We start from the raw sequence: 11,427 nt of genomic DNA on the forward strand, positions 1-11,427 counted from the left end.
GTAATAGAAAATGTGTAAAAATCGCCCTATAATAAGGACGGCGCTGTTTGGATACTTCAGACTGCCCAATAATTTTCTTGCTGGCCGTTTTGGGTGACTAAGGCCCCACATTTGGCGCTTTTTCACCGGACCTCTGCGGCAAGGTAGGAGTGTCTTCGTTTGCGCTTCCGCGTTCTTAAATACTCGTGGTTTTTAATAACCCAATTGGAGTACGCAAGATTATGGAGAGGCCAGACCCGCACCCACCCCCCTCCAAAAAAACAAAAAAAAAAACAAGAGAGAGTGTAAATAATGGCAATTTGTTGCAATATTTAAAAAGCTCCTTTTCCTGTGAAGATGATTACCCAGGTTATGAATCAGTGTCAAAGTGTTTGCTAGATACTTTCCGTTTCGAATTAAGAAAAGTTTCGTTTGACAGCGTCTTGTGGCTACAGATATTTACAAAGCATAGATTAATTTACTTCTTTCTTTTTTCCTGCGCACAACAAAATCAAAGCTCTATACTTAAAAAAAAAGATCTACGCACAACAAAAAAAAAAGCTCTACGCGACGCTCCCCCATTCAGCTTGAGCAAAACTCTAAAATCAAAACTTCCTCGACCGCGTCGGAATGACACAATCGGATAGACGTCGGCTTCATAACGTGATGGACCCAGGTTTTATTCAGACCACGAAAGGCGTTTTTTTTTTCTATTGAGGCGCTATATGTGCCCTTGCTCATCATCTTCATCGTTTTGTCATACAGATTGCGTAAAGTTGGCTTTCATGCAGTCAGTTTTGGAAGCAGAACGTTTGTCATCAGTAAGGCATATAAAGCTTCGCTTTAAAATAATATTGTATTTAGGCGCTTGGCTGAACACACACGTTGTAGAAAACACCTTTTTCTGCGAAAAATCATATCAGAACTCCTTCCCAATACGACCTCTAACAGAATAGGCACAGAAATGGTGTTGTCGGACCAAGAACACTGCATACTGCGGAAGACTGAGGTGGGGCGAGTAACTACTGATATTTATCTCGTTTCACTCAAGCTTCTGATTGTATGAACCATTCAACATTCTATAAAACCTTAACATGACTTGGTTGCTGGCTGGTTGGTTCATGACGTGCGATGAAATAAGACTTGCACGAAAGACACGGGCGGGACAGGAAGAGCGCAACCTCAAACTTCATTTTCCCACCGGTATCATCCATAAACCAATCAACAACCGTGCCAACCTTTTGGCGTAACAAAAATCACACGAAAAAACAACAACTAAAACGAGTTGATAGGGCGCAGTAAACAAAGCAAGTCGATAAGGTGGGGTAAACAAAACGCGGCACCAGATAAGAGATTCAACGTGCAAACTAAACAAAGCGTGCAAAATAAAGACGCGTCTTTCCTAAGATCAAACAATAAAACCAGAGCCAGTAAGGCATAAAATCATCTAACTAGAATAATAACAGTGGTGGGAAAATGAAAGTCGTGAACGAAACGCAAGGCACGTTTCAATTTTTTTTTCGTTTTAACAAGAACCTAAATGTGCTTAAAAATAAATTTTTATTGACGTTCTTCTAAATGTGACCCTTTAAGAATTTTGGTTCTGTGGAGAGAAGGCTTACGGAAGGCCCGGTGACACCACCCTCCCCATTGTCTCCAATCCTGTAGGCTATAAACACCCGAGTTTTGAACATAACAAATATCCAGATGTTTGACAACTGTGCACTGCAGGTAAAGCCAAGGAGCTCGACGAATTGTTCGTTATTAACTCCAGTTTCGTTCTGAAAATTAATTTGGCCCCGTTATTCAATGAGTTATCTAACAGCTTTAAAAATTCTTTCGTGAGGTAGATTGTGGTAAACGACTTCATCATCCTCTGAAAAGGCCGCAGTGGTGTCGGAAACTCTTTGTTCTAACCCTTGTAACACCTCGTTAGACCTATGAACCAGGAAAGTGTCGGCTGGCTGTAACTTCTTTAAGTGCGTCTGTGAAAAGCACCCCACTACACGCTGCCCGCTGTCTTGCTCAGTCACAATGACCCGTAGGGGATAATTCGGTTTGTGGTTCGTAGCCCTGAAAACATTTATCAAACTCTTAGATGAGCCTTTAGTCCGTAGCATTCTTTGCCGAGTACCCCCCCAGCCAGGACCATGTAACGCCCTGCATTTCCACAAACATGCAGATTCAGCAGAAGTTCCGCCTGTAATAGCTGAATAGCGTAAATGGAGATAGCTGGTCGAACGAAACTTTCGAAAAAATAAAAAATAAGGAAAATAAAAAAATGAACCGTGTAACGCCCTGCATTTCCACAATAATGCAGATTTCGCGAGAGTTCCAAATGTAATCCTTATAACAACGTAAATGGAGATAATTGGTCGGACGAAATTTTGAAAAAAAAAAAAAAAAATAAAAGTATTGAAAAATTACGGTAAGTGGCGAGAAGTATAATGCATGACATTTCCACGATAATCCATATTTCACAAAAGTTCCACCTGTAATCGTTATAGTAGCGTAAATGGAGATGATTGGTCGAACGAAATTTTGAAAACAGAAAAACTAGAAAAAATATTAAGCAATTATAGAAAATGGCAAACCGTATAACGCCCTGAATTTCCAAAGTAAGGCAGATTTCGCGAATGTTCTACTTCTAATCGTTATAATAGCGTAAATTGAGACCATTGGTCGGACAGGAATAAGAAAAACCAAAACATTTGGCTGGAAAAAACTCACACTCAAGACAAGCGGCATAAGAAAGCTGCGCATTAGTAGATAATTCTCTGAATTTCTGCAGCTTTGGCCGCTGAATCCAGGTGAGCATCTTTTAGAAACTTAAAGACCACCAGTATTTATTTTTTTTGGATTAAAATGACCTGTTTAAATTTTTTACATACTGCTTCTAGGGCTTTTTCATCGAATAGTCCTTCCGGTTATACGACAAACCCACTCGCTTTGTCGACCTGAAGCAAGTTAAGGTTTACCTCTATTAGGCGAGCTGCTATTTTGTGGCTCTGGTTTCACTCTTTAGAGACGCTTTGTTTGGTCTGCCCGTTGAATTTGCTATCTGCTGCCTATTGTTTTGTTTACCGTGCTTTATCGTGATGTTTTGTTTGTTGTGCTTCACAAGTGATTTTTGTTACGCCGAAAGGGTGGTGCGGCTGTTGATTGGCTTATGAATGATACCGGTGGGAAGTATATATGTGCGCTGTCATTTAATGCAAAAATAAAGTTGGAAGTTGCGCTCGTCCTGTCGCCCTCGTGTCTTAGTCCTCGTCTTTCGGGCAAGCTTTATATCATCGTGTATAAAACCTCCATCCCTGTGGTATTCGTGGGCCACCTCTTGCACTGTTGGAGAGCTGTCTCACAGATATCAAATCGCTTGAATAAATAGTTTGGCATTAGATAGAAAAAAATGTTCAGGCGTCCCACAAGGAAGTGTACTGGGACCATTACTATTTATTCTCTCTATTAATGACAGTGCGCATATTTCTACGGAGAGATTTAGTAGATGCGCAGATGATACCGGGATATTTAATTTCTATTAATGAAGTTTTTACCAAATCTAATAATATCTTTTATAACTAGACATTTGGGCAACCCAAAATCAGTTAAAATTATGTCCACGAAAACAACGGCAATCTGCCTTCCATACATGAGCCGCATATCCCTTGCTCGGTATTGTTTTCCTTTACGTTTCAAGCGAATACTTGATGACGCAGTGCATAAAATGTTGTGTTTGGGGAATCATCATAATCGCACAGCCCCACGTCAGCAGCTATCCTACTGCATCACTTCAGGAGTATCGCCTTCGATTTCTGTTTTTTTCTCTCTCAGCAAGTATAAAGCTGGAGCCGTCCCGTGCATGCACAAAGTTTGGCGCTTCGAAGACATTTTTTTCTTCGTATACTCATCTCCCCCCCCCCCCCCCCTCATCCTGAATCCTGCGGGGAGGCATGACGAGAAGGCTGGTGCTTACGCAAATGCTACAGCGATAAGAAATCGTGCGTGTTGCAGAAACCTGCGTAGTGAGGAAAGTTATCTGTACGCAAACAAATCACTTGCGCTATCAGCGGCTTTTGAAGAGAGGCTTTGACGGAACCTAACACCTGGATCAGTCTATTTGCCGACAGAAGAAGGGTCGCCGCCACCAGGACAGTATAAAGCAGGTAAAGGCTTTCTTCATTCATTTGTCCCCGTTGCTCACTGCTCGGTTAGTATTTCCGTTAAGGCTCACGCTATGTACGTAGCATTGTGCGTTTTAAAGCCACTTTGGCGAATGAATGTAGAAATAGAATGCTGCCTGGCCATTGAACGGCGAATATGACGGGGCAGTTGGGAAAATGCCTTTCAATGCTTGTTGTTCAGATCTTAAGAAAATGCCTCTGGTTAAGGGTTTTTTACTCCGCTGAAGCTTGCGATGAAACAGCAAGCTGTGCGTAATCAAGAAAGGTCGGCGATGAGAGTATGAATTTGGTCATTGTCCCTTTTGATATGCACGATTTAGCTAGAGGTTCCAAATTTTTTATAACGATGACGAAAAATTACAGGTAGAAGTTATATTATTATTAATGCCGGGTATATTTGACTGTCCCGTTTTATGCCTTTGACCTTGTGACTACGATAAAGCAGGCCTGGACCACTTTCTCAGCGCGTCAAACTTAAAGAGTTCCGGTACGGTTGAAAGAAACAACACAAGATGAAGGTTACCTGAAGCTCAGTAAAAAAACAGATTTATTTTTCCAATGATACATTTCCCTTAAAAAAGTATGTATATTGGGGTCCGTATAGTATTCCCCTCATCTGTGTGGTGCGTTTCTGCGGCCACGAGACCCCAACGGCCACGCACACAAACAAGATAGAATCAACAGTTCCGTGGAACGTTAATTTATGATAACGGGACAACTCTTCCCGACGCCATTAGACTTTGTGTATAGGATTTGAATATCATTCGACGAATTTGTGCTGAATCATGAATCGGCAACAGAATAATAGCCAGGTTGATTCGTTTGTCGTGACGCAATCTGTATTCTTTTTCAGCAATGAACACACTTATTGCTGTGACACTTCTTCTTGCCAGCGTACTGTCCCGTACGTCCACTCATGTCGCCAAGACCAGTTCCGGTAAAGTGCGTGGGATCCCCCTGTCCGTAAGCGACAAAACGGTGTTAGGGTTCCTCGGCATTCCCTACGCCCGCCCACCGACGGGCGAGCTTCGTTTCCGGAAGCCCGTGCCAGCCCAGCCCTGGAAGGATGTCCGGGATGCTACGACCGTGCCGTTCTCGTGCATGCAGCCGGAAAACGTGTTCCTCAGCGCGGGCTTCGAGGACGAAAGCCGTCACAGCGAGGACTGCCTCTACCTGAACGTGTGGACGCCCCGGATGGACTCCGCAAATAGGCCCGTGATGGTGTGGCTCCACGGAGGCGCCTTTCTCATGGGATCCGCAAGCCACAGCTATAACAACGGTTCCGTGCTGGCGGCCTTGGGTGACGTGGTCGTGGTGGCCATGAACTATCGGCTGGGCGCGTTCGGATTCTTTACGGCGGACACGGAAGAGGCCCCGGGAAACTTGGCGTTTCACGACCAGTTGCTCGCGCTGCACTGGGTACACGACAACATCCGGAGCTTCGGTGGTGACCCCGACCAAGTCACTCTCTTCGGGGTCAGCGCCGGCGCCATCTCGGCTAACCTTCACCTCCTGTCTCCTCTGAGCCGCGGCTTGTTTCGGCGCGCGATACTTCAGAGCGGCAGCCTGTACGCGGCCAGTTTCCTGAGCTCGACGCAAGAGGCCATACACGTTTCCAACGAGTTCGCACAAAGCGTCGGCTGCTCGAGCAGCATCGACGAAGACCTGATGTCGCACCCCGAGGCAGTGGTGCGCTGCCTGCGGGCCAAGAGCGCCGACGAGATCCTCCGCAAGCACATTGCCTTCTCGCAGGGCAAGATAATCAGTATGAGACCCATGCACGGCGACGAGTTCATGCCCAAGTCCCCGCTGCCGAAAATTGAGAGGGGCCAATTCCAAGGCGGCGAGGTCCTGATGGGCACGAACGCCGACGAGGGCTCGCTGTTCCTCTTCTTGGGCTTCCCGCACCTGTACCCTCTGAAGACAACGCAGAGCGTTTCGCGCGAGGACACGGAGAACGCGGGCCGGATCCTGCTGCACGCCTTCCACGCCCCGCTGCCCGAGGACGTGTTTGACGTGTACTTGGACGGCGCCGAAGAGGAGGGCGCGGCCATTAGCGAGAGCGACGGGCTGCGCCGGCGGCTAATTGACATGGTGGGCGACCTGCTGTTCGTCTGTCCGTCGGTGCACTTCGCGGACGCGTACGTGCGGCACGGCCAGCGCGTCTTCTTCTACTCCTTCGAGCACCGCACCGAGGCGAGCATCTGGGGCCGCTGGATGGGCGTGCCGCACAGCGACGAAGTGCAGTACGTCTTCGGAATGCCCGTCAGACTGCCCGAGCACTACACCGACGACGAGGCGCGCTTCTCGCGGAGCATAATGGACATGTGGGTGGCGTTCGCCAAGACCGGGTGAGTGCCGCTCCGGGAAACCAGGGATTAGGGAAATCGTAGTGTCGCCAGTATGCGTGTTTGTGTGCATGTTTTTAAGTACGAGATGTTGCGTATAGCCTTTTTTTTCTGTTTCGCATGAAGTTCAGCGAGGTTTGGGCTATCACTGTAAGGCGTGACAAAAAGTGGAGATTCGGGTTCCCAAAGTGTGCCATAATCGTCAGTGCACGAGGATGTTGCAAATTCGGTTCTGATAAAAGACACCAGAAAAATTATTGATGACACTACCAACTGTTAAAGGGGGGTAATGCGGGCCAGTTGGTACATGATGCTTGAATGAAAAACAGCGCTAAGGCAGGACAAAGGGAAGACCGGACACACGCAGCGCTGACTACCAACTAACGTTTTATTGGAAAGAAAGGGGATTTTAAACACGCGTATCAGAAAGAACATATACAAAAAAATGTAGTAACAGGACAAGTGATTTTGAAGTGAGATACCTAATCTCCTTGTCCATTAGCTCCAACGAAGGACTGCTGATACAATCTTTTGCCGCTTGCTGTATGACTAATGCTTCGAATATCTCTCGCGTGCGTTGCTCTTGGTATCACCTTATACCTGTGCCACAGGTACACGAAAAATGACATTAAGTGTTTAAGGCCTTAAGATAGCGAATGGCATTATTTGGGCGGACCGTGCTACGCGTGAAAACGCAAAGGCATTACGTGTTAGGCATGATGGTGATAATGACCAAAAAGAGAAATGCACACACATTTTGCATTCCAAACTTTCTCGCTCAAAATTCCGACATCTCAGGAACCTAGCAGAACTACTTCAGGAAAGTGACAGTTGGCATAAATCAAGAAGTCAATGTGGAGATGAAAACTTTAAAAGAACTTTCCAGGATTCTGAATATTTTTTGTATGATTCGCTGTCATATCTTACTCCCAATGCATTTCTATGGGATAGTTTCCATGGCTCTGGAACTTAGTTGTGCCACGGGCCAGACTTGAAACTGTGCACAAAGCACATTTTCACCCCTAATATTAGCTGCGAGAAAATATTTTACATTCCGCTAAATAAATAAAGAGTAATCACTGTTGAAAGGACTGCCATGAGCGGGAAAGATGCGCATGGGAAGTTTATAACGTAGAAAAAAAAAACGTCTTACAATGGTTAAAAATGTTTTTTTGTGAAAGAAAATGTTATGGGAAATAGTGTTTTCTGAAAAGGGTGTGAGCCGTTTCAAGAAGTGGCTTCAGCAGTTTCCGTCGCCTGCCAGCGGTAGCCAAATCCGAAAAATTCGAAACAACGAGTAACACAATGTTTTGCCCTTTGCCGCTGTTTTAGTAAACTTTGTCTTCTTCAGAACTTCGCTACCAACAGTGCACAAAAAATTGTCTTAACACTCTGGTTCTGAGAGTTTCGTTGGTTTCATTTGGTGCTCATCATGTTCAAGAGTAGGCATATTTAAGGGGTTCATGAGAGAATGAGTTGTGCAGAACTTCTTAAACAAAAATTGACATTAGAGAGAATGACATTAGATTTTTGCGTGTAGCAGCGAATTAATTGCAATAAAACCTAAGGGATTAAGCACACAATATCATTTTTCTAGTACGTGTGGCACGGGTATTAGAATGGTGACTTTTTCAAAGGGCGGCGTGCGTAGGTGTTGTGTATGAAATCAAACTGTCATGGGGCCGGTCCTGTATCGGCCAGACAGGACGGCTCACCAACGATCGCCTGAGGGAGCACGCGTACTGCCTAAAACAGGGCACGGGCAGCTACCTTGCAGCGGACTGTTCAAAGTGTAGCGGTTGCACGCTGGCGTTTGAAAAAGTCAGCATTCTACGGCGATACCGAGAGCAACGCACACGAAAGATATTAGGACCATTTGTCATACACCAAAAGGGAAAAGATTGCATCAGCAGTCCTTCGTTGGAGTTAATGGACAAGGAGATTAGGTATGTCACTTCATAATCACTTGTACTGTTATTATATTTTTAGGGGCGAAGCACCTTAGGACCTCGCTTTGTCTGTGCCTTGGCGTCCGTGTACACAGTGCTGCGCATGCGTGAGGAAGGAGCATTGGGTTTGATTGGATTGGATTAAATTCAATTGTATCGGATTGCATTGAATTGGAATTGGAATACTGTACACACGTGTTGTCACTCATTTACATGCGCGAGTGGGCAATGCCACGGGTGATTTACGGTAAGAGCGATCCCCAGTGCTTCGCCCACTCGTCATGATTCACTTCGTGGAGATGCGTGAATTTTTTTGTATATGTCCTTTCTGATATACGTGTTTAAAAAACCCCTTTTTTTTCAAGTAAAACTTTCATTGGCAGTCAGCGCTGCGTGTGTTTAGTGTTCCCTTTGTCCCGTCTTTAGCACTGCTTTTCTCTTTAAGACACCATTTATTACGCGAGGTGATGCGGAGCAGGTGAGCTCTTTATGACGCGTTCAGACTACTGGGGAACAGTCATATCATAGGATTCAGACGCAAGAAACTGTGATTTACGTAATTTGGTTGGCTGAGACGTTTGCTGACGTCACTGTTTAGAAATGTATATGACAGGTGCGACAACAGTCTAAACGTAAGCCGCTGCGACATCATGGTTGGCGCCACAAGGCTGCCCTGGTTTATATCTTAGCCATGCAGCATAAGGAAGGCAGATATTCGCCGCGGTACTGAAACAAAATTTGTGCATCAATGTGTGATGGAAGTTACGAAATATATGTAGAGTTGTTCGTTTTCGGGTTTTATATTTTTTTAAAATCGGGGGGGGGGGGGGGGGGGGGTTAAAAATCGGGGGTATTTTTTAAATTGATAATCGGGGAGAAATCAGGTTTTTTCTAGAACCACTCCGAACTTCGGGTTTTTTTCGGGTTAAATTTGCAGATGCACTAACTAATCACCTCAGTTTATTTTAGAAGGTATCACGACCTTCTCAATTCTAACGTGTTAAAGTTGGTGTTTGTTTCAAGCTGGTAATCGGGGGGACATCAGGGTTTTCTAGAAAATGCTTTCCGAAATTCGGCATTTGTTTGGAAATGAATCAGTAATGATGACAGTAAGGAGGATTCGTAACTTCTAAGCAATGATACATTTAAGGTACAAAAACTGGTCGTCGATTTTTCCCGCATCCTTGCTTACATACATTATCATCTGCATGCGGCCTTCATTCGAGACCTGTCTGAAGGTTGAACGAACCTCAACTGGGAGAAAGTTCTCTCGACAACACCGCTTCCCTTAAATAGGCACAACATTGTAAGTCCCGCAATTGCCAGTCTTAGGTAGGGTCATAGCGACAGGTAGGGCCATGACAATACTCAACAAGTTCGGAAGCGGTGTTTGGGAGGCGTGCTTACAGCAAGTACTGGTTGAGGACGGCGGACCACCCCCGCACGATTGTGCCGATAGTTACTTTGAAAAGGCCCATTCGGGGAGAAACCGAGTTCAACCCGATCCTCCTGAAACATCCGGGGCTGTAAAAATAAAGTCAAATCGGGTTTTACCCGAAAGCGAACAACCCTAAATATATGTCATGGTTATGTGGCGCCTCTTTGCAACGTGCCCACTTTCTTCCTCCCTTTTAAAACACAGTCGCCTGCCACTATGTTGGGATGCGTTTATGCGATAAATATTTCCTGCTTGAATCTTAGTATCACATTTCCCGCCCCGCGTTTAACCCTTTTCAACTAAAATTACCCGGGATGCTTTCATCGTCGTCAGTGCAAGAAATTGTTGGACGGAGGAGAAGCCGAATCACTGCTGTGCCCGCCTGCTGAGCTTGCCTGCCAATTACGTAATTAGGCGGCATCGAAGTTTTGCCTGCGCAACTGTACACAACAGGTCACTAAAGATACTTGCTGTTACCCCTTTAATATAAAGTATTCTCCCGCTTAAGAGGTGTTTCTCTCATGGAAATCATTTATTTTAAAACTAGGCGCACCAGCAGACCACAAGACCCTCGAAGTATTTCTTCCGCTGCACTAAGAACGAAACAGACAAGGCGAAGGGGGCGTTCAGCGCACGCAGTAGGATTTGGGTTAAGCTCGCTTCCGGTGGCCAATACGGGTCTAAGGTCAGCCGGGTGTCTCCGCGGAGCCCGAAGCGCGAAGTGGCCTCTGTCTGCGGAGCCCTTTGTTTGCTCACTGCCGTTATCGTCAATCGCGCGGCCTCTTTCCTCGCCCTTGCGCCGTCGTCTCCGCCGACGTCACTCGGGCCGCTGACAAGGAGGACCCTCCGCGTGCGGTTTTCTCTTATTTTTCTTTCCCCCCAGAAACCCGAGCACTCGAGACGTGCAGTGGGGCGAGTTCCATCGCGGCAACGGCAGCTATCTGTCGCTGCGACCGCAACGATACAGCGCCGGCTCGGACCTGCGGCGATCCCGGTGCCAGTACTGGAAGCAGCACCTCAAGTACCCGCAGCCGGACGGAGGCGCCGGGGCGCACGCTCTCAAGAATTACCCCGGAAAAGTGCTCTGGTTCGTCGACAACGTTGTGTCGACAATCAGCAAGTTCTGGACAAAGGTGAAGTCGTATAGCAGGAACCTGCTGTGACGGAACCTGTGTGGTGAGAGTGCGTGAGAGAGGGACTCCTGGATATGCGGGGAGAGAATAAAAGCGTCGTCGTATGCTTGGCGGGTTTTTGCTGTTGAATTGCTTTTGCCGTCAAGAAAAATGGCGACCGGGGCTACGGTTCTTGTTCAGACGATCGAAATAGGGAGGGAACTGTTTCCCGGCAAAAAACAAACAAACGCAAAAACTAACAGCGTTCCGCTTTTTGCAATTTCCAAGTTTTAAAATCAACTTAAAGGGACCCTGCAACACTTCTTTCTAAATTTGAAATGCTTTCAGAATGTAGTCAACAAGCGCTGCCAGTACTTAGAATAGGGGGTCACAAAGTACCTCAGCCAAAGATCACTGATC

At 46.1% G+C, this 11,427-nt stretch overlaps 1 protein-coding gene across 1 annotated transcript; it reads left to right on the forward strand.

The window, feature by feature from the left end:
* Nucleotides 1–4,003: 4,003 nt before the first annotated feature.
* LOC144178365 (acetylcholinesterase-1-like) lies at nt 4,004–11,134 on the forward strand. Its single transcript, XM_077706147.1, has 3 exons — nt 4,004–4,142; nt 5,014–6,511; nt 10,779–11,134. Exons 2-3 carry the CDS (start codon nt 5,016–5,018, stop codon nt 11,056–11,058), a joined length of 1,776 nt encoding a protein of 591 aa, XP_077562273.1. The 5' UTR covers nt 4,004–4,142; nt 5,014–5,015; the 3' UTR covers nt 11,059–11,134.
* Nucleotides 11,135–11,427: the final 293 nt, after the last annotated feature.

The sequence above is a fragment of the Haemaphysalis longicornis genome, unplaced genomic scaffold (genome assembly GCF_048455015.1).
Source record: "Haemaphysalis longicornis isolate Haplotype H1 unplaced genomic scaffold, Haemaphysalis longicornis Haplotype H1 scaffold_4, whole genome shotgun sequence".
NCBI classification, from domain to species: Eukaryota; Metazoa; Arthropoda; class Arachnida; order Ixodida; family Ixodidae; genus Haemaphysalis; species Haemaphysalis longicornis.